We start from the raw sequence: 21397 nt of genomic DNA, 5'->3' as shown, positions 1-21397 counted from the left end.
TATTATATTATAGCACCGAGGCATACAGGTTTTGTCAGGATGTTTTATGCTTCCATCAGTGTGCGCATTACAGAGGTTGTGGAAGGCATACAGATAAAATATGGGATAAGTGACAATTTGTTCAACATTTTAAAGCAGAATGTACAGCATTTCTCCGATACTGATACGTCATTGGATGAAAAGTCTCTAATGGAAAATTTAACATAAGACAGCACTTCTGACAGTGTTATTAGCTTTGAGGACTTGGGGTTTACAATCACAATATACACTCCTGGAAATGGAAAAAAGAACACATTGACACCGGTGTGTCAGACCCACCATACTTGCTCCGGACACTGCGAGAGGGCTGTACAAGCAATGATCACACGCACGGCACAGCGGACACACCAGGAACCGCGGTGTTGGCCGTCGAATGGCGCTAGCTGCGCAGCATTTGTGCACCGCCGCCGTCAGTGTCAGCCAGTTTGCCGTGGCATACGGAGCTCCATCGCAGTCTTTAACACTGGTAGCATGCCGCGACAGCGTGGACGTGAACCGTATGTGCAGTTGACGGACTTTGAGCGAGGGCGTATAGTGGGCATGCGGGAGGCCAGGTGGACGTACCGCCGAATTGCTCAACACGTGGGGCGTGAGATCTCCACAGTACATCGATGTTGTCGCCAGTGGTCGGCGGAAGGTGCACGTGCCCGTCGACCTGGGACCGGACCGCAGCGACGCACGGATGCACGCCAAGACCGTAGGATCCTACGCAGTGCCGTAGGGGACCGCACCGCCACTTCCCAGCAAATTAGGGACACTGTTGCTCCTGGGGTATCGGCGAGGACCATTCGCAACCGTCTCCATGAAGCTGGGCTACGGTCCCGCACACCGTTAGGCCGTCTTCCGCTCACGCCCCAACATCGTGCAGCCCGCCTCCAGTGGTGTCGCGACAGGCGTGAATGGAGGGACGAATGGAGACGTGTCGTCTTCAGCGTTGAGAGTCGCTTCTGCCTTGGTGCCAATGATGGTCGTATGCGTGTTTGGCGCCGTGCAGGTGAGCGCCACAATCAGGACTGCGTACGACCGAGGCACACAGGGCCAACACCCGGCATCATGGTGTGGGGAGCGATCTCCTACACTGGCCGTACACCACTGGTGATCGTCGAGGGGACACTGAATAGTGCACGGTACATCCAAACCGTCATCGAACCCATCGTTCTACCATTCCTAGACCGGCAAGGGAACTTGCTGTTCCAACAGGACAATGCACGTCCGCATGTATCCCGTGCCACCCAACGTGCTCTAGAAGGTGTAAGTCAACTACCCTGGCCAGCAAGATCTCAGGATCTGTCCCCCATTGAGCATGTTTGGGACTGGATGAAGCGTCGTCTCACGCGGTCTGCACGTCCAGCACGAACGCTGGTCCAACTGAGGCGCCAGGTGGAAATGGCATGGCAAGCCGTTCCACAGGACTACATCCAGCATCTCTACGATCGTCTCCATGGGAGAATAGCAGCCTGCATTGCTGCGAAAGGTGGATATACACTGTACTAGTGCCGACACTGTGCATGCTCTGTTGCCTGTGTCTATGTGCCTGTGGTTCTGTCAGTGTGATCATGTGATGTATCTGACCCCAGGAATGTGTCAATAAAGTTTCCCCTTCCTGGGACAATGAATTTACGGTGTTCTTATTTCAATTTCCAGGAGTGTATTTTTCCCACTATTTGGTAATAGCTTGTCCCACTTAGAATAGTATAAAGATGAAAGTCGTACTTGTGGCAACAGGCGACAATGTCTAAAACACAGTAGGCCTTTGTAACGATAGAGGGGGCGTCGATCCCTTTTGTAGAGGTACATGTCTGTGCTTCTTATGCGTCAGTCTATGAGTTTATATTTCGTTGATATCAACGTGGTAAGCTGCAGTTCTATCCAATGTGAAAAGTGTTTCTTCACGAATGTATTGTAACTTGCCACTGGATTCATGAGTTTTACCCCTATTTGCGCTTATTTTAAAATCATTTTTAGAAACATCCGTGTCTTCTGGTATTACACAAACTCTTGGAGGCAAAAAAATAATTTCGTAAATCACTTAGGGAAGGGATGCAAAACATACACTATGCTTACTACGCATCTGAATTTCTCCTTTCTCGCCGCGTCGTGTGCTAGTGTCGCTCCCGTTGTAAAACGGTAACAACTTTTACAGTAGTGACTATCGCGACTGTTACGTTATACGTTACAGTGTGATGTGACACATATTCCGAAAGACGGAAACCGGATTTCGGAAACCGTTTTTCGCTGTCGTGTTTGTATATGAAGGTGTGAAGCGGATTTACTAGCCTAGGTAGATATGGCGCCTGGAAAACAGCTGTTACAGTTTTATAATTCAGTTAGCACAATCACTATTTTTCTTTAATTAGACGAGGTGTAAAGAGCTTCAGCCTAATATTTCAGCTTCCCTTCACTGTACAAAAAGCCACTCCGTCCATATTAGCCGAAAATTAAAAAAAAAAAACAACAAGACGAAACGTGACAGCACATGCACGTTTTAAAACCGGTTGCCTTTACATGGGAGCGAAAATCGATCGCAATTGGAAGACCGGAAACCAGAAGCGGATTTCCAGAGTCGAGTTTGAAGTATTTACATGACCACCCAGAATCAGATTGGGAAATCGGTTTGCGATATCCGATCTTGGGAGTCCCGTGTAAAATAGTTGAAATGGCTCTAAGCACTATGGGACTTTACATCTGAGGTCATCTGTCCCCTAGACTTAGAACTACTTGAACCCAACCAACCTAAGGACATCACACACATCCATGCCCAGGGCAGGATTCGAACCTCCTACCGTAACAGCAGCGCGGTTCCAGACTAAAGTGCCTAGAACCGCTCGACCACAGCGGCCGGCTGAGCCCCATGTAAATAGGGTGTGTGTTTACATGGAACGGGAGCTCCAGTGACCAACTTATTTCGCGGGATCTCTCGTTACAGCAATTTTTTTTTAATCCTTCTCCAGCTCCGTTATTGACTGGCTGTTCCTCCCAGGTATTTTGTTAGTGAATACTGTTGTAAATATTAATTCCGTTGGATGCTATTGATAGTTCAGATTTCCTGACCGACAGATCTCGAAAAGTTTTCGTACAATAATCGACACTGTAGTCGACATATACACTGACAGCAACAAATCGCAACGCCGAGGAGTTGTGCAACATGAGCAAAACTTGGCAGGTATGTTTGTGCATCCGAAAAATGATACCAGTATCATAAGAGTTGCGCTAGTAACACCACTATGAGGATGCAAATTATATTTGCTTCAAATACACGCTGCAACGGTCGTGAGCCTTAGTTATCTTTGAGATTGGACGCCGTGAGCTGACGTCATTCAAGAATGCCTTTAAAGCGACAAAGAAACTATTACTAGTGTACGACCAAGTGCAGCTGGCATTGAAACTCCTTCTCTTTAACTGATAGGGCACCTATACAACACAATGCATGCATGTTCGCATGCTTGCATTCAACATTCTGGTGATTGCCAGCTCTTCACATTAGTAATGGCTTATTTCACACTTACCTGTGATCTTGTAATGTTAATCACTTAAATATGTTACCTAGACAAATGTATTCCCAAATTTCATTACTCTATATTAATTATTTTCTTGTGTTTCGAATTTTTCTGTCATTGAAGTATTTTTCTGTAGTGATTCTACACAATAGTACCTAATTACATGACTATTGCAATCAAATATTGCAGAAGAAAGAACTCTAATGAACATTTTTACCTAACTGATCTAACAGTTTCTGTTAATGCAGTAGAATGAAATGGCGATCAAAAAGTCTTTCAAACCCTGTTAAACTGGTCCTTTGCTGAAACTAAGCTCTTATTGGCGGCTGATAACTTATAGTTTTTGAATATTGGACCACTTTCTGGACCGAGGTAAGTGATTTCAAGTATTTATGTAGATTGTTTTTCTTCCTGGTATAGATATTGTGAACTGAGCTATGTATTGGAGAAAGAGGCGTATTACTTACAACAAACTCCATTAAAGAATAAATATACTGAGAAGCTATAGTTAGTCTATCCTATTCTTTGAATAGGTTTTGGCACGCTGTTTTGAATTTACATCACAAATGAGTCTTATTACGCGCCTTTTCACCCTAAAAACTTTTTCTGTTTTTTGCCTCATATGATACTGTATGACATAATAGAGTAAAATATATCTCCATTGTCACCCATTCCGAGAAAATGTTGATCGCCCTACTGTGAGCTAAACCGGAATCATACACTAATTTCCCAGTACTGCTTGTGGTTGCTCACGTAAAGGCTTCAATATCGATTCACGATATGCGGTTCTTACTGCCGGATTTTCTCTTCCACAACCGATTTTTATTCCCATGTAAGCGCACAACAGTTTTTGCACGTGCTTGAATTGTCAGAGTACGTGTTGTTTTTAAAAATTGTCGGAAAATCTGGATTGAGTAACATTTTATGCCGTGAAGGTGAAGTGAAACATTTGACTGAGCATGAAGTTGTCTACCTCCGATATTTAACTGAAGAGAAACAGCCATTATACTGACCAAACCGGAAACTGTAATAGCTGATTTCCAGCGGCCATTCGTGTAAAACAACAGATACTCGGAAGAGCAGCGAACTGTCGCAAGGGTGATCGATCACTTTGTAGATCGCTCGTGTGTGGGCAAATCGCAGTGATTGGTCGCTGATTGCTTCTCGTATGAGCGTCCCCGGGCAATCCGATGGCATGCGATTCGCCTATGCAGTATGGCTGCCTGGATGGTAAGCAGCAATGTGTGGCAATATGGCTGCGATTCGTTTCTGTTGTTATTAAACGTGATTGTGCAGTTTTGTTTCATTCCGCTTTGCCCACGTTGAGTAAGATCTGTAAGTTAGAAATAATAGTTATTCAGGAAGCACAAAAAATGGTTCAAATGGCTCTGAGCACTATGCGACCCGATTTCCGAGGTCATCAGTCGCCTAGAACTTAGAACTAATTAAACCTAACTAACCTAAGGACATCACACACATCCATGCCAGAGGCAGGATTCGAACCTGCGTCCGTAGCGGTCGCGCGGTTCCAGACTGTAGCGCCTAGAACCGCACGGCCACTCCGACCGGCCAGGAAACACAACTACTCTGAGAAGTGAAGTGGTATTATGAAAGTCTTTCACTTATGAACGGAATAACGTACAGGTACCATAACATTAAGAGGACATTTTAATTTAAATGTTGACAGCAACTCCATTATACATCTGTATTAAGAAGAAATACAAAATACGTCCTCAAATTTTACAATGATTAGCTGTTTGAATCCTGCTCTGCAAAAGTAAAGTTGATGGGAAATTCATAGTAACGGTCACGGTACACTGGGCTCCATATGATGATTTTGAGTTATTTAGTGTGTGAAACAATTACACTGTATTATGAAATTCTTTCACTTATGAACGGAATAACGTACAGGTACCATAACATTAAGAGGACATTTTAATTTAAATGTTGACAGCAACTCCATTATACATCTATACTCAAGTCCCTTTTCGTTTCATGCAATCAAACTCTCCGTCCTACAATTTATAACAGGCAGTGCTGCTCTAGACAACATTTCTATGGACACATCAGAATTACGAAACAAATAGTGTACTGTAACTACTTGAAGTGAAACTGTGAGACCAATGAATAAAAAAGAAATTGAGAAACAATATACGAAAAACGAACTGGATTAGCGCGAGAAAGATGTGGACAACCCACTTGGCGTCTATGAGAAGTGTAATGTATTGTGTAAAATAAACTATAGTTCCCAAGAAAAGCGTTGCAGGAAAAGTTTAATAATTTATGATTCTTGTTTTTTTTTTAAGTTTATTTTTTGCAAGTTTTAGTGGAATACAGAGATCAACTACAACTGCTGCTAAAAATTGCAGATCCTTTTCCATAGCGGAACTTTTCGACGTAACGGTGTTCGGTAATACTAGTGTTGCGCTCTACTGAAACTGTGGTTCGGTAGTTTTGGTACACTACATAACTGACGTAGTAAATGGTAGGATTACCGGCAGTAATGACAGGGAAAGAAACATAAATGAATGTGTAAGACAGGAAATGGGAGCTGACGATTTCCCTTTCTTTTTTTATTCGTTCCGCACTTAGTTAGACCCACACATCATACAGTGCTAGTCCATTATCTATTTTATATCCTTACAAAATATAAATTGCATTTTATAAGTAATAAAAATTAGTTGATTGCATAACAGCTGCCCTTTCCTGTAGTTAACCAAAGCAATTAATTTAGATACAAGCACAATGTAAATGCCCAAACATGAAAAATATGTAATTATTGTTGCTATTTTGTACTCAATAAAACGGCATTATATATATAATTTCAGTTTTACTGTAAATACTGTTTATTCTTAATAACAGAAAAGAGGATAACTATGTAGAACACAAAAGTTCCGTAGGTTACTTGGCCCTTATATATCCTCATTCAGTTTCTAGACAGTAGACCGCTTGCTGTCTTTTGGGGAACCTATAAGGGGCGTTCAAAAAAAAGGAGCGGGAGGCATAATTACAGAAACCAGTACCTGTATGTTAGAAGTATTGACCCTGGCTGTTGAGACACTTGTCCCACTGTGAACAAGGCGGTGAATAGCTGTCTCATAAAATTCCCGGGGCTGCAATGTTAATCAGATCCGCACGTACAGCTGGACGTCGTCATCCGAGGAAGTGCAGGAAAGGTTACGCTGACGTTCTTCTTTGACCAAGATGGTGCCCTTCTGATTCACTTCCAGAAGCACGGGACAACAGTGAATGCCCAGCGTTACTCGCAAACCTTGACCATCAAGCGATCAAATCAAAACAACCAGGCAATCTCACCGGTGGGGTCATTCTGCTCCACGACAATGTAAAGCCTCATAAGGCCAAGACAGTAGCGGCACTCCTGCTGAAATTCAAATGGGAGGTTCTCGGCCATCCTCCATACAGTTCGGAACTGTCTCCCTGTGATACGCCATTTCTGGTCCACTTAAAAGGCTCTGAGGGGCAAACGATTCACCTCGGACGACGATGTCCAGCTGTACGTGCGGAACTGGTTAACATCGCAGCCCCGGGAATTTTATGAGACAGCCATTCACCGCCTTGTGTCACAGTGGGACAAGTGTCTCAAGAGCCAGGATCAGTACTTCTAACACACAGATATTGGTTTCTGTAATTATGCCTCCGGTTCGTTTCTTTTTGAACGCCCCTTATAGTAAAACACAGAGCGCGTATGTAAAGAAAGCGATTGTTATGAGGTAACGCCCTTTAGTATGCAACACACCCAACATACAGGTAACGCAGGTACGACGTAAACTGACCAAATCTACTAAGAAAACTATCGTAGTTTACATTTACTTACAGTAGTCCGCGGAAGCCTGCGGTGGTTTTACAACTCTACGTGTCGCGTGGTTTGAGGCGCCATGTCACGGACTGCACGGCTCCTCCCGCCGGAGATTCGAGTCCTCTCTCGGGCATGGGTGTGTGTGTGTTGTTCTTAGCGTAACTTAGTTTAAGGAGTGGGACAGATGACCTTAGCAGTTTCGTCCCTTAGGAATTCTCTATCTCACACACACAATTCTACATAACACTGGCTGGCCCGCATCTCGTGGTCGTGCGGTAGCGTTCTCGCTTCCCACGCCCAGGTTCCCGGGTTCGATTCCCGGCGGGGTCAGGGATTTTCTCTGCCTCGTGATGGCTGGGTGTTGTGTGCTGTCCTTAGGTTAGTTAGGTTTAAGTAGTTCTAAGTTCTAGGGGACTGATGACCATAGATGTTAAGTCCCATAGTGCTCAGAGCCATTTGAACCAATTTTAACACTGGCTGAAATTGTTTGGCAAGTTTACAAATCTTTAACATAATGCAGTGCTTCAGCAACAGTAAATTGTTCAGACAATAAGAAATTCAGCCTTCAGTTGCAAGGTATTTTTTTTTTTTTTTAGTTTACTTAGGTTTCGATGCCAATAATGGTATCTTCTTCAGAACCTGTAAATTAACCCATACGGACATATATTAAACATTGAAATACATAACCAATCTAATGATTTCATAATAAGGAACTCGTGATACTTCATCATCATCATCATCATCATCATCATTTAAGACTGATTATGCCTTTCAGCGTTCAGTCTGGAGCATAGCCCCCCTTATACAGTTCCTCCATGATCCCCTATTCAGTGCTAACATTGGTGCCTCTTCTGATGTTAAACCTATTACTTCAAAATCATTCTTAACCGAATCCAGGTACCTTCTCCTCGGTCTGCCCCGACTCCTCCTACCCTCTACTGCTGAATCCATGAGTCTCTTGGGTAACCTTGCTTCTCCCATGCGTGTAACATGACCCCACCATCTAAGCCTGTTCGCCCTGACTGCTACATCTATAGAGTTCATTCCCAGTTTTTCTTTGATTTCCTCATTGTGGACACTCTCCTGCCATTGTTCCCATCTATTAGTACCTGCAATCATTCTAGCTACTTTCATATCCGTAACCTCAACCTTGTTGATAAGGTAACCTGAATCCACCCGGCTTTCGCTCCCATACAACAAAGTTGGTCGGAAGATTGAACGGTGCACAGATAACTTAGTCTTGGTACTAACTTCCTTCTTGCAGAAGAGAGTAGATCGTAGCTGAGCGCTCACTGCATTAGCTTCCAGTTCTTTCACTATGTTGCCATCCTGTGAGAATATGCATCCTAAGTACTTGAAACCGTCCACCTGTTCTAACTTTGTTCCTCCTATTTGGCACTCAATCCGTTTATATTTCTTTCCCACTGACATTACTTTCGTTTTGGAGATGCTAATCTTCATACCATAGTCCTTACATTTCTGATCTAGCTCTGAAATATTACTTTGCAAACTTTCAATCGAATCTGCCATCACAACTAAGTCATCCGCATATGCAAGACTGCTTATTTTGTGTTCACATATCTTAATCTCACCCAGCCAGTCTATTGTTTTCAGCATATGATCCATAAATAATATGAACAACAGTGGAGACAGGTTGCAGCCTTGTCTTACCCCTGAAACTACTCTGAACCATGAACTCAATTTACCGTCAACTCTAACTGCTGCCTTACTGTCCATGTAAAGACCTTTAATTGCTTGCAAAAGTTTGCCTCTTATTCCATAATCTTGTAGAACAGACAATAACTTCCTCCTAGGAACCCGGTCATATGCCTTTTATAGATCTATAAAGCATAGATACAATTCCCTGTTCCATTCATAACACTTCTCCATTATTTGCCGTAAGCTAAAGATCTGGTCCTGACAACCTCTAAGAGGCCTAAACCCACACTGATTTTCGTGATACTTACAAAACTAAATTATTTTGGGCGCCAAACGTTGGCCATATCACAGAATAAAACTAATACAGAGTAAAGACGCATAATCATAAGATTATGTCTGTCAATACTAAAAACAATAAGAAAAACGTAGACGGAGCTACGCCAGGCCAGGAATAAGGGTCACACGTAAGCAACCTAGTTTCCATGTTGCCTTATTTCCATCGAAACCTGGGTAAACTAAAAAAAAATTTTACCTTGCAACTGAAGGCTGAATTTCTTATTGTCTGGTTGGCAAATGGCTCATGTGTGGCGACGTCGAGGCGATACTCTACGCAACGGATCGCAGCTATCGGTCGCTCGTGTATGCTCCCTTAACGCACAAGAACATTGAGGATAAGGCATGTCATTGTTGAGTCAGTGCTGTTCCATAGAGGATAAGAAATGTCGCTTACTTACTGACTTGCCCCCGTAATTCGCGTGTTGCAGACAATGAAAAGTAAAGTGTGTAAGCTAGAACAGAATGTGGATGAAGGAAACGGAAATGCACAAGGCAAAAAGGAGGTCAACACATCTATTCTATTGCAGACGCTGCTTACCGGTGCGTTCCTGAAGACGAGCGTCTGCAGGCGGCCCTGTGCGTCGTTGATGGAGAACTCGATGGCCTCGCGCCGGGGGTTCAGCGTGACTGCCATTTGCGTCCGGCCCTGAGGGTCGGCGATGCGGATCACGTGCCACGCACCCTTGGTGAGTTTCCGCGTCCGGAACGTGCTGATGAACGAGAACTGCTCCGGCAGACCCAGCGGGAAGATGTCCCTGCAACATCCACACACTCGCTTCTACTACGCTGTTGCTCCTAAGATAAATTAAGCAGCGCAGTTTCACGCAACAGTAGCTCTGTACAAAAGATATTGTGCGAGAAAAGTCGTAAAGTTTTCTTAATTGACAGTTCCGTCGGTTCTTAGTAGCAGTGGCGGCTGCTGTGTAAGTGCACGTGAACACCCATACTTTTGACACCTTGCGGACTTATTTGCTATTTTTCTTTGAATGCTGTGAAAGTCACACAGATGCGGTAATCTGAAATATACAGCACTAAATCTTGCTCCTACAGACCCTGTGAAACTTGGCATCAGGGCTGCGAGCACATGGGGAGCATTCATATCACGTTAGGTGAGAAGAGCCCTACGTCATAGTGAGTAGGCACGCGACGTCATGAGTTTCACGAGTTGTCCTATCGACTGTTGTGTGCGTCTTGAATCTGCATTGGTATTTGTTTGTGTGCGTTCATTGTCCTCTTCTCCGGTGTTGCTAGCGTGTATGTACAATTCATTGGCTTTTATATAAATACGAAACACTTTAATTTCTCCCTATTTCACGTTTTTATCCACATGATTTATGCACGATTAATCGAATTAAAAATGACAAGACACTTTTTTTAAACTTTCGTTGTGGTTATGATTCCTGCATTCAGATATTCGTTATGTTCATGAAACACACGATAACATCCCACATTTTGGGCGTGCAGCTTAATAATTAATTATTTCACTTTTCTGTCCACACGATTTATGCACGATTCATCAGATTTAAAAAAAAAAAAATGACTAGAAGCTTTTTTTTTTTACTTCCGTTACGGTTCCTCCTTTCAGACATTTATAATGTTCATGAAACACACAATAACATCAAAAATTGTTGGGATTACAGCTTAATAGCGGATTCAACTGGGATGAACATACCGCACAATTCCTGTCACTTAGTTTGCACACATGTATTTGCATTTAGCTTTGACGTTATCGGTACAACTGCAAAGATCGATATACATACTCACGTAGTCGATTTAGATTATTACGCCACGATGACGTAGCGTTACTTCACTATGACGTAGGGTTCTCCTCACCCAGCGTGACATGAAAGCTACCCTGAGCACAGCTTCAGGTGTGCACGTTTGAATGAGGTTCTGCGCATGCGCACCTAGATTGATGTAACTGCCTTGTGGATCAAATGCATACAGATTTGATGAACAATGTGCACAGGTCACGGCGTGCACAGCTGGCCCCTATCATTCAACTATAAATTTACGCCAATGCCACCAGATAGTAGCACACTGCAGCAAACGTCTCCGTTTGCTTGGCATAAATCCTGCTAGGCACTAGCACATTCCTCAGATACGCCAACTCATAATATAGTAAAATTAGATCGGATGTCAGAATATGTTATAGTTATACTGAATATATTAAGTTTTTCATTTTATCATACAGTAATTCATTTGAGGCACTAAGAACCATAAGGGCTTAAAGCATCACCGTCGATTGTATCCCTCAATATTATAATAAGAAAGCTACAGTATCACGGAATAGGAGAGAGTACTCTCCAACTATTACAATCTTAGTTATGCAATAGAAAACAAACAGTGGCTATAAATGAAAAAAGATCCAATTTCTTGTCATTTTCCAAAGGAGTACCACAGGGCTCCGTACTTGGACCCTTTCTTTTTGTAGTCTACACAAATGATTTGCCTTCTTCATTACCTTGTGGCACAGCAATGCATGCAGACGATACAACGCTAATTACTCGGGGAAACGACTTGGATGAATTACAGAATAATGTAACAACAGCAGTGGACAGATGCACCAGCCGGTTTCAGGCAAATTCATTACAGATAAATAATAATAACACAGAAGTTACTGTATTTAATTTGAATGCCCCCAAACATGAAAACAAATCTGTAAAACTACTTGGGTTCCATATTGATCAAAAACTTAACTGGGAAACTCACACAGGCATGCTATGCAAAAAAACACTCACTTGTAATCTTCTTGTTGTATAAACTGAGAGACTGTTAGTAGAACACTCCTACTACAAGCATACTTTGCCTTCTTCCACTATCATCTCGCTTATGGGATTATACTATGGGGAAACTGCCCAATTTCAAAGACAGTGTTTAAATGGCAAAAAAAAGCAATCAGATGCCTTGTAGGACTACCACCCAGAGACCCATGCAGGCAGCATTTTAAAGAATTAAATATAATGACAGTTTCTGGCATAGTTGCTTGATATATGCCAAAGAAAATTTAAATAACTCTGACCTTAGGATGGCAATGTATTCACATAATACAAGAAATGGACATACAATTGACATCCTGTTTGCTAGACTATCAAAGGTTCACCGCAGTTATAAGTATCTAACACAACACATTTTTAATAAATTACCCAAAAGTGGACATGTAAGTAGGCTGTTTAGGTTTTTATGTTGGTAACGCCACGTAGTGCTGTGTACGAAAATCGCTGACTGTGCTGTGTGCGGTCTGAGGCTGGTTGGACTTATTGTTGGAATATTCACTTATGTAGCGTTGGGCAGTTGGATGTGAACAGCGCATAGCGTTGGGCTGTTGGAGGTGAGCCGCCATCAGTGGTGGATGTGGGGAGAGAGATGCCAGAGGTTTGAGCGGACTTTCTGGACGTGTGTCCGTCAGGAAAAGGAAATTTGTTTAGTTGTAAGTATATGACTTTTGAACGCCAATAAGGTAAATACATTGTTTGTTCTCTATCAAAATCTTTCATTTGCTAACTATGCCTGTCAGTAGTTAGTGCCTTCAGTAGATAGAATCTTTTATTTAGCTGGCAGTATTGGCGCTCGCTTTATTGCAGTAGTTCGAGTAACGAAGATTTTTGTGAGGTAAGTGATTCATGAAAGGTATAGGTTATTGTTAGTCAGGGCTATTCTTTTGTAGGGATTACTTAAAGTCAGATTGCGTTGCGCTAAAAATATTGTATGTCAGTTTAGTGATGATCAGAATAAGTAAAGGGAGAAATGTCTGGGTACGTTCAGTTTTGCTCAGCTGTTTGAAAATCAAATAACGTTGAAGTTTACTAGCACAGTCATTCCTAATTTTTCAAAGGGGACGTTTCACACATTTTATGCCCATGGATAAATTTAAAGTGAAAGTAACAAAATGGATAAAAAGTAAAGTATTTTATACTGTTCAAGAATTTCGAGAGAGTGCAATAAATGGTATTGAATTTTGATGGTATATTTTGTGAAAGGAGTATATATTACAAAATTAATATATATTATTATGCAGGCAATTTATCTTGTCAAATATATGTATATATAGATGTATACAATGTATCTGTAACTTTTATTATATGACACCGAGTACATGCAAAATGTTTAAAGGTGAATAAATATGAACAATTTACAGCATTTATTTATGCTTCTGTCATCTGTTGATCTTATGGTGAGTCAGATTTATCGACGACCGTTAACTTTGGGTCCTTAATGGTTCTCATTTGCGTTCTAGTTTCAAAATGAAGCACGGATATTTGACACGTTTTCGTTTCCACACTCCATTTCCATGAAAAGCAGCAAATTCTTATTCAAACTGCAACACACGGGTTGTCCATGCTGGCTTTCCTTAATGATGTCGGCTTTGTTTACATGGAGTATACTGGGTCCTCTGGTCCAACTCAGTCGATCATTGACTGGAAATCGTTATGTTCTGCCATTTGGAGACCATTTGCAGCCATTCATGGACTTCATATTCCCAAAGAACGATGGAATTTTTGTGGATGACTCACAAATGTTCGCTACTGGTTTTAAGAAATTTTGGACAATTTGAGCGAATGATTTGGCGACCCGGATCGCCCGATACGAATCACATCGAACATTTATGGGACACAATCGTGAAGTTAGTTGGTGCACAAAATCCTGCATCGTCAACACTTTCGCAATTATGGACGGCTATAGAGGCAGCATGGCACAATATTTCTGCAATGGACTTCCAACGAATTTTTGAGTCCATGCCACGTCGAGTCGCCACACTACACTGGGCAAAAGGAGGTCCCACACGATATTAGAGTGTATCTCATGACTTTTTTCACCTCAGTGTAAAAGAGTTCAGTCGCAGGTTATACGATATTCTTACACCGAAACTGTTAATACATCGTGAGAATGCGAAAAAAATAACGGCTATTTCCACACAAATAAAGCTATAGCAATCGGGAGCAAAAACTAATAAACCTGAGCAACAGAATTCATTTATTTCCTACGCAATGTGGTGAGTCATTCAAATCACTGTCTTAGAATTATTCAGTACCGCGTGAAAAAAGCATTAAATTTATGTGAATTAATTTCTTTTAAAGTGAGTTTTGAGCTATAATTATTTTGAGTGTTACTTTTATACTGACTTCTTACCTTTTCGCCTGTATCCTTTCTTTCTGTAATTTCTTCCCGACGCCAATTTGGAATGTTTATGCGGAGGATTGCTCTGGGGGTAGTAGCTTCTTTCTTGAAAGTAGCCCTAGAAGTTCGTTTCTCAAAACTCGTTCATGTTCTTCAGCCCGAAAATGAATTGAACACACACGTGCAATTTTCACTTCACGTCGTCCGCACGTTTGCCTCGAACTATCCATTCATGTTGCAAAAGCTCTTCTTTGCGGAAACTATGATAAATAACGTTTGTCATCTTTCGAGCAATATTAATACATTGTGCCGCGGCATAATTACAGTGACCATTGCTCATGATTGACACAAAGGCAGTTATTTTCTTTGGATGCATGAAATGACTTCCGCGTTCTGCCGGATGAACAGCCACGACAGTCCTCAAAGTGACATTAAGGCACGCAATGACGTCTGGGAACTTTTTTCTCGCCAGGGGCCGGAACGGCCTACCTTCTTGTTTTAAATACGTTAATTGAAAGCGCGCAGGCGTTCGCAGAAATTTTTCCCACGGGGAGAGGGGGGGGGGTACAAGATTCAAAACTTTCCAGTTTTGATACAACTGATTCTGTGAGTCTTGCTCGAAGCACTAAATCTAACAGGAGGTACACAAAACCAGAGCCGAAAACCAGTTAGAAATAAACAAAAATCAGTAGAACAAGGACATTTCACATGTTATTCAACCTTAAATATGGAACTATTTGGCCAAGAAGTGACGGAAGAATCCATATATAACAGCAAAAATTATTTATAAGCACAGTTACCCACATATTTTGCCAATGTAACAACGATTACAGTTCATATTCTTGTCAGTAGTTACACTACTGTTCATTAAAATTGCTACACCAAGAAGAAATGCAGATGATAAACGGGTATTCATTGGACAAATATATTATACTAGAGCTGACATGTGATTACATTTTCACGCAATTTGGGTGCATAGATACTGAGAAATCAGTACCCAGAACAACCACCTCTGGCCGTAACGGCCTCGATACGCCTGGACATTGAGTCAAACAGAGTTTGGATGGCGTGTACAGGTACAGCTGCCCATGCAAGTCCAACACGATACGACAGTTCATAAAGAGTAGTGACTGGCGTATTGTGACGAGCCAGTTGCTCGGCCACCATTGACCAGGCGTTTTCAATTAGTGAGACATCTGGAGGATGTGCTGGCCAGGGCAGCTATCGAACATTTTCTGTATCAAGAAAGGCCCGTACAGGACCTGCAACATGCGGTTTCGCAGGGATCGAATGAGGGGTAGAGCCACGGGTCGTAACACATCTGAAATGTAACGTCCACTGTTCAAAGTGCCGTCAATGCGAACAAGAGGTGACCGAGACGTGTAACCAATGGCACCCCATACCATCACGCCGGGTGATACGCCAGTACGGCGATGACGAATACACGCTTCCAATGTGCGTTCACCGCGATGTCGCCAAACACGGACGCGACCATCATGATACTGTAAAACAGAACCTGGATGCATTCGAAAAAATGACGTTTTGCCATTCGTGCACCCAGGTTCGTCGTTGAGTACACCATCGCAGGCGCTCCTGTCTGTGATGCAGCGTCAAGGGTAACCGCAGCCATGGTTCAAAATTCGAACCTGCGACCGTAGCGGTCGCGCGGTTCTAGACTGTAGTACCTAGAACCGCTCGGCCACTCCGGCCGGCCGCAGCCATGGTCTCCGAGCTGATAGTCCATGCTGCTGCAAACGTCGTCGAACTGTTCGTGCAGATGGTTGTTGTCTTGCAAACATCCCCATCTGTTGACTAAGGAATCGAGACGTGGCTGCACAATCCGTTACAGCCATGCGGATAAGATGCCTGTCATCTCGACTGCTAGTGATACGAGTCCGTTGGGATGCAGCACGGCGTTCCGTATTACCCTCCTGAACCCAACGATTCCATATTCTGCTAACAGCCACAGGATCTCGACCAATGCGAGCAGCAATGTCGCGATACGATAAACCGCAATCGCGATAGGCTACAATCCGACCTTTATCAAAGTCGGAAACGTAATGGTAGGCATTTCTCCTCCTTACACGAGGCATCACAACAACGTCTCACCAGGCAACGCCGGTCAACTGTTGTTTGTGTATGAGAAATGTTGGAAACTTTCCTCATGTCAGCACGGTTTAGGTGTCGCCACCGGCGCCAACCTTGCGTGAATGCTCTGAAAAGCTAATCATTTGCATATCACAGCATTTTCTACCTGTCGGTTAAATTTCGCGTCTGTAGCACGTTATCTTAGTGGTGCAGCAATTTTAATGGCTAGTAGTGTATTTTTGACATTTTGAACACATACGAACGAGCTGCAGAAACCCGTGTCGGCATGAGAACTGTATAGACAATAGTAAACAAAAGTGTTGTGGTTGTAGAAACCTCAGGAAAATTTGTGTTCGTGTCGCCTGGGAAACATCGAAATCGCAAGATACGCAGCACGGATTCAGAAAATATCGTTCTTGTGAGACACAACTAACTCTTTATCCTCATGAAGTAATGAGTGCTTCGACTGGGGATGCCAAATAGATACCATATTTTTAGATTTACAGAAGGGTTTTGACATTGATCCTCACAAGCGTCTTCTAACCAAACTTCATGCCTATGGAATACCGCCTCAGTTGTGCGACAGGATTCGTGATTTCATGTCAGAAAGGTCTAGTTCGTAGTAACAGAGAACGTCATCTAGTAAAATAGAAGTAATATCCGGTGTTCCCCTAGGAGGTGTTATAGGCCCTCTATTGTTCCTGATCTATATTAACGACAAAGGAGAAAATCTGAGTAGCCCTTTTATATTGTTTGCAGATGATGCTGTCATTTAACGTCTTGCAAAGTCATCACATGACGAAAACGAATTGCAAAATGATTTAGATAAGATATCTGTATGGTGCGAAAAGTGGCATTTGACTCTGAATAAAGAAAAGTGTGAAGTTAATTCATATGAGTACTAAAATAAATTCGCTAAATTTCGATTATGTGATAAGTCACACAAATCTGAAGGCTGTAAATTCAACTAAATACTTAGGGATTACAATTACAAATAACCTAAATTGGAACGATCACATAGATAATGTTGTGGGCTGAGCAAACCAAAGACTGCGACTTAGTGGTAGAAAACTTAGAAAGTGCAACAGGTCTACTAAAGAGACTACTTACATTACGCTTGTCCGCCCTATTCTGGGGTAGTGCTGTGCGATGTGGGATCCGCATCAGGTGGGACTGATATATGACATCGAAAAAGCTCAAAGAAGGGCAGCTCTTTTTGTATTATCGCGAAATAGAGGAGACAGTGCCACAGACATAATACGTGAATTGGAGTGGCAATTATTAAAACAAAGGCGCTTTTCGTTGCTATGAAATCTTCTCGTGAAATTTCAATCACCAGTTTTCTCCTCCGAATCGAAGAGATTCTGTTGGCACCCACCTACATGGGGAAAAATGATCATCACGGTAAGATAAGAGAAATCAGGGCTAGCACAGAAAAATTTAAGCGCTCGAATTTCCCGCGCGTCGTTCGAGAGTGGAATGGTAGAGAGAGACAGCTTGAAGTTGGTTCCTTGAACCCTCTGCACTTTATTGTAAATAGCAGAGTAATCACATAGATGTAGATGTGTACCTGTAACACAAAAAGATGGTTTTGACAACGATATTTTAAAGTGCTCCATGTTTGAAATGTATATAACAAGGGAATATCAGGCAGCACAAAAACTTATTACAGTTATGCCTGAGCAAATTGGCTTCAAAGGTAGCTCTTCGTCAACACAAAGAATTTTAAAAGACATTGGTTTCAAAAATATTAAGAACAGAGTTTTTAACTGAAAGAAGTTACTTAGAAGCAGAATGAACCATGTCCCTTATACAGATACATGATACAAGAGGAGGAGGTAGTTCTGCAGTGTATCACCTTGACGAAACATGGGTTAATCAGAATATTGCATCAGTGCCTGCTGGAAAACGAGTGATATCACTGGCGGTTTTAAAGTTCTCATGGGAAAAGGTTCTCGGATACTTATTCCGCATGCTGGCTCTTCTGGTAATTTGGTTCGTGAAAGCAAACTTGTATTTACGTGTAATAAAAATAGTAGTGAGCACTATTCGGAAACGAGCGCTATCACTTTCAAGAGGTTTCACTGAACAATTCTTGCTTCGAGGTCGGTCATTGCTATTACCATGCTAGTTATCATTCAGCTGTTCCAGAGAAAAGACGAAGTACGAACAGCAGGAAGGGGGATATTGTGCCTTGGCTGAAAAACAAAAATATTCCGGACAACAGAAGCCAAACTCATGTTGAACTCCTGCAGCTCGTTAACTATAAAAGTCACGCGACAGAATGTACAAATTTGAATTTCTTGCCTATGATGTGGTGACACAGTTTTGCGTTTACCCACAAAACGCTGTCAGTATAATCCGATAGAATTAATTTGCGGACAGGTTATACAAGCTATGTGCGAAAAAAAACAACAACAGAACATTGAAGATAAGACACTGAAACTCATGTGCGTGAAGCAATAGCCGGTCGAAGTGGCCGAACGGTTCTAGGCGCTAGTCTGGAACCGCGCGACCGCTACGGTCGTAGGTTCGAATCCTGCCTCGGGCATGGACGTGTGTGATGTCCTTAGGTTAGTTAGGTTTAAGTAGTATTAAGTTCTAGGGGACTGATGACCGTAGAAGTTAAGTCCCATAGTTCTCAGAGCCATTTTTTTTTTTGAAAAAATAGACAGTATTCACTTCAGCGTGGCCATGTTGTGTGCGCACTCTGAAAAGTTTCAGAAAGAAGACTTTGACAAGGAGATGAAGATGTATAAATGCCTTGAACCTGTCATCCTAAATTTACAATCAGATGGTTCGGATATGGGCTCGGATAGCAGATGGTATTACGATGTAGACTGGAAAACAAAGTAAAGCAATAATCTTTCTTGGTTTTAAGGACTCATCGGTTAAAAATGTTTTTGTCAACATATCAATTGCATGCATAGTACACAAGGACTTCCTAGCCTCTGCTGATTGGAAATATGTAGCCTATGAAGTATTTAGGATATAATGTTCAACACATTGCCCAAGGAGAAGTTAAGCTTTTCCCAGAGTGTTGTATGCTATAATTGGTTCAAATGGCTCTGAGCACTATGGGACTTAACTGCAGTGGTCATCAGTCCCCTAGAACTTAGAACTACTTAAACCTAACTAACCTAAGGACATCACACACATCCATGCCCGAGGCAGGATTCGAACCTGCGACCGTAGCGGTCGCGCGGTTCCAGACTGTAGCGCCTAGAACCGCTTGGCCACTCTGGCCGTCATGCTATAATTGCTCGCGAAAATGCGGCCGGATAAATTCGTCAAAACCTCCAATATTTCGACAAGGAAACCCCTGTCATTTTCACGGTACGAATTGGAAAATGCCTTAAAATAAAAGGGAGGGTTCCCTGTCGAGATGTCGGTGGGTTTCGTCGTTATCCGTCAGCATTCCGTCGAGTTATTCACACAAGATGGTTAATTGTTTGTTTGTTCACTGGATCATAAACGCAGTCTCTAACTGTAATGTCGAAAGAATTACTTTGAACTCATAACGCCTGTTGACACCGAAAAATATGATAACATACAAACAATTTTTACGATAGTCTTTTGCACTAGTCTTTGCTACCAGTAATTCTTTTTTACGCATAGTGATTTGCATTGAACTGCAGTGAAACACTCCCACGTACGCGCATTATACACGTTTAAAAGTATTATATGAAGTGGAAGTAGTTGTCGAACAAATATAATGATTTATTTTTGACTTTGAAGTTTATTTTTTGTATATTACATTTTTAATTATAATATAGTTCAAATAGCAACAAATGGAAATTATTGCAACCTTTTGGATGATCTTGTCGTTAGGCAATAGCCGTTTTGAGAAAAATTGTACTTTACAGTTTCATATAGCTGCGTCAGCTGTTCCGACAGACGATTGCTGTGGAGCAGTGGACACAACCTCAAATGTGTGAAATAAGATTCCTCTTTTGTAGACGACTGATCCAAATCGGTTATAAAATGTATTACTCCCTCATTGATTTAATCCTGTAATACGCATATAAACGTGACTGCTGTCCGCTACCACACAGTTCGGCAACATGGACTTTGTTTCCCTGCTCACTGCTGCCACGCATTCGCAGATCTCATCCCCTCCACGCTTCCCTATCGCTCCGCCTCTATGCTTGGAATTGCTGTCCTATATGAGGCGGGTTATAACGTAGACACATCGCTTTTGTAGCTACTCGCCTTACTTTATAACATAGAGATGCATACGAAACGATAAGCTTGTGGATTGCACGACACACTTCAAAATTATAGAGGCAGACCGGTCGGCGTGGATTTGATCCATGTGAGAGGAGCCTGCGTTCTGCTCCGGCTGACGTTTCTGCTACGCAATAGGCGACAGCTTCGGAGCCTCCTTTCAATCGTCGGTCCCAGTAGACCCACTGTCGATACGGACGAAGAGCCGTTGCCTGCAGCAGGACGAAAACGGAACTCCGTCGCGGGTTTGACGAAAGTAAATGCCTCGTGAACAGGGATGCGCTGTTGGGAGTTGAAAGACGGCTAACGACTCTCTCTTAACGGGCAACAATGGCAGCAGGTTGGACGTCACAATGACTAGGTTTCTCGTCGCTCAGTGAATGAGAGATTTTGGCTCGCTTGCCACGAAACAGTACCACACTCTATACCCACCACAATGAACCGGTAATGAAGGAACGACAAAAAAATGAGGAGGCAGGCGAGGAAAATCATGAGATTCCGACAATAGCGGATTGAATAGCGCAAATTTGTCTGGAACGCGCCGGGGCGGCGTAGGAGAATGCAACGTCCATTAAAAATTACTTAAAGAAATCACTGTAACTAATCAGCTAATGAC

General features: G+C 42.5%; 1 protein-coding gene across 3 annotated transcripts in view; it reads right to left on the bottom strand.

The window, feature by feature from the left end:
• The window catches only part of LOC126092137 (collagen alpha-1(IX) chain-like), a 362152-nt gene that overhangs the window by 161707 nt on the left and 179048 nt on the right, over positions 1 to 21397 (bottom strand). For all 3 annotated transcript variants that reach the window (XM_049907597.1, XM_049907598.1, XM_049907599.1), the window contains one exon: positions 9887 to 10103. In XM_049907597.1, the coding sequence (XP_049763554.1) occupies positions 9887 to 10103 (217 nt within the window). The remainder of the gene's footprint in view (positions 1 to 9886; positions 10104 to 21397) is intronic.

The sequence above is a fragment of the Schistocerca cancellata genome, chromosome 7 (genome assembly GCF_023864275.1).
Source record: "Schistocerca cancellata isolate TAMUIC-IGC-003103 chromosome 7, iqSchCanc2.1, whole genome shotgun sequence".
Lineage (NCBI taxonomy): Eukaryota > Metazoa > Arthropoda > Insecta > Orthoptera > Acrididae > Schistocerca > Schistocerca cancellata.
The sequence above is the reverse complement of the archived record's forward strand: the minus strand, read 5'-3'. Positions and strand labels throughout refer to the sequence as shown.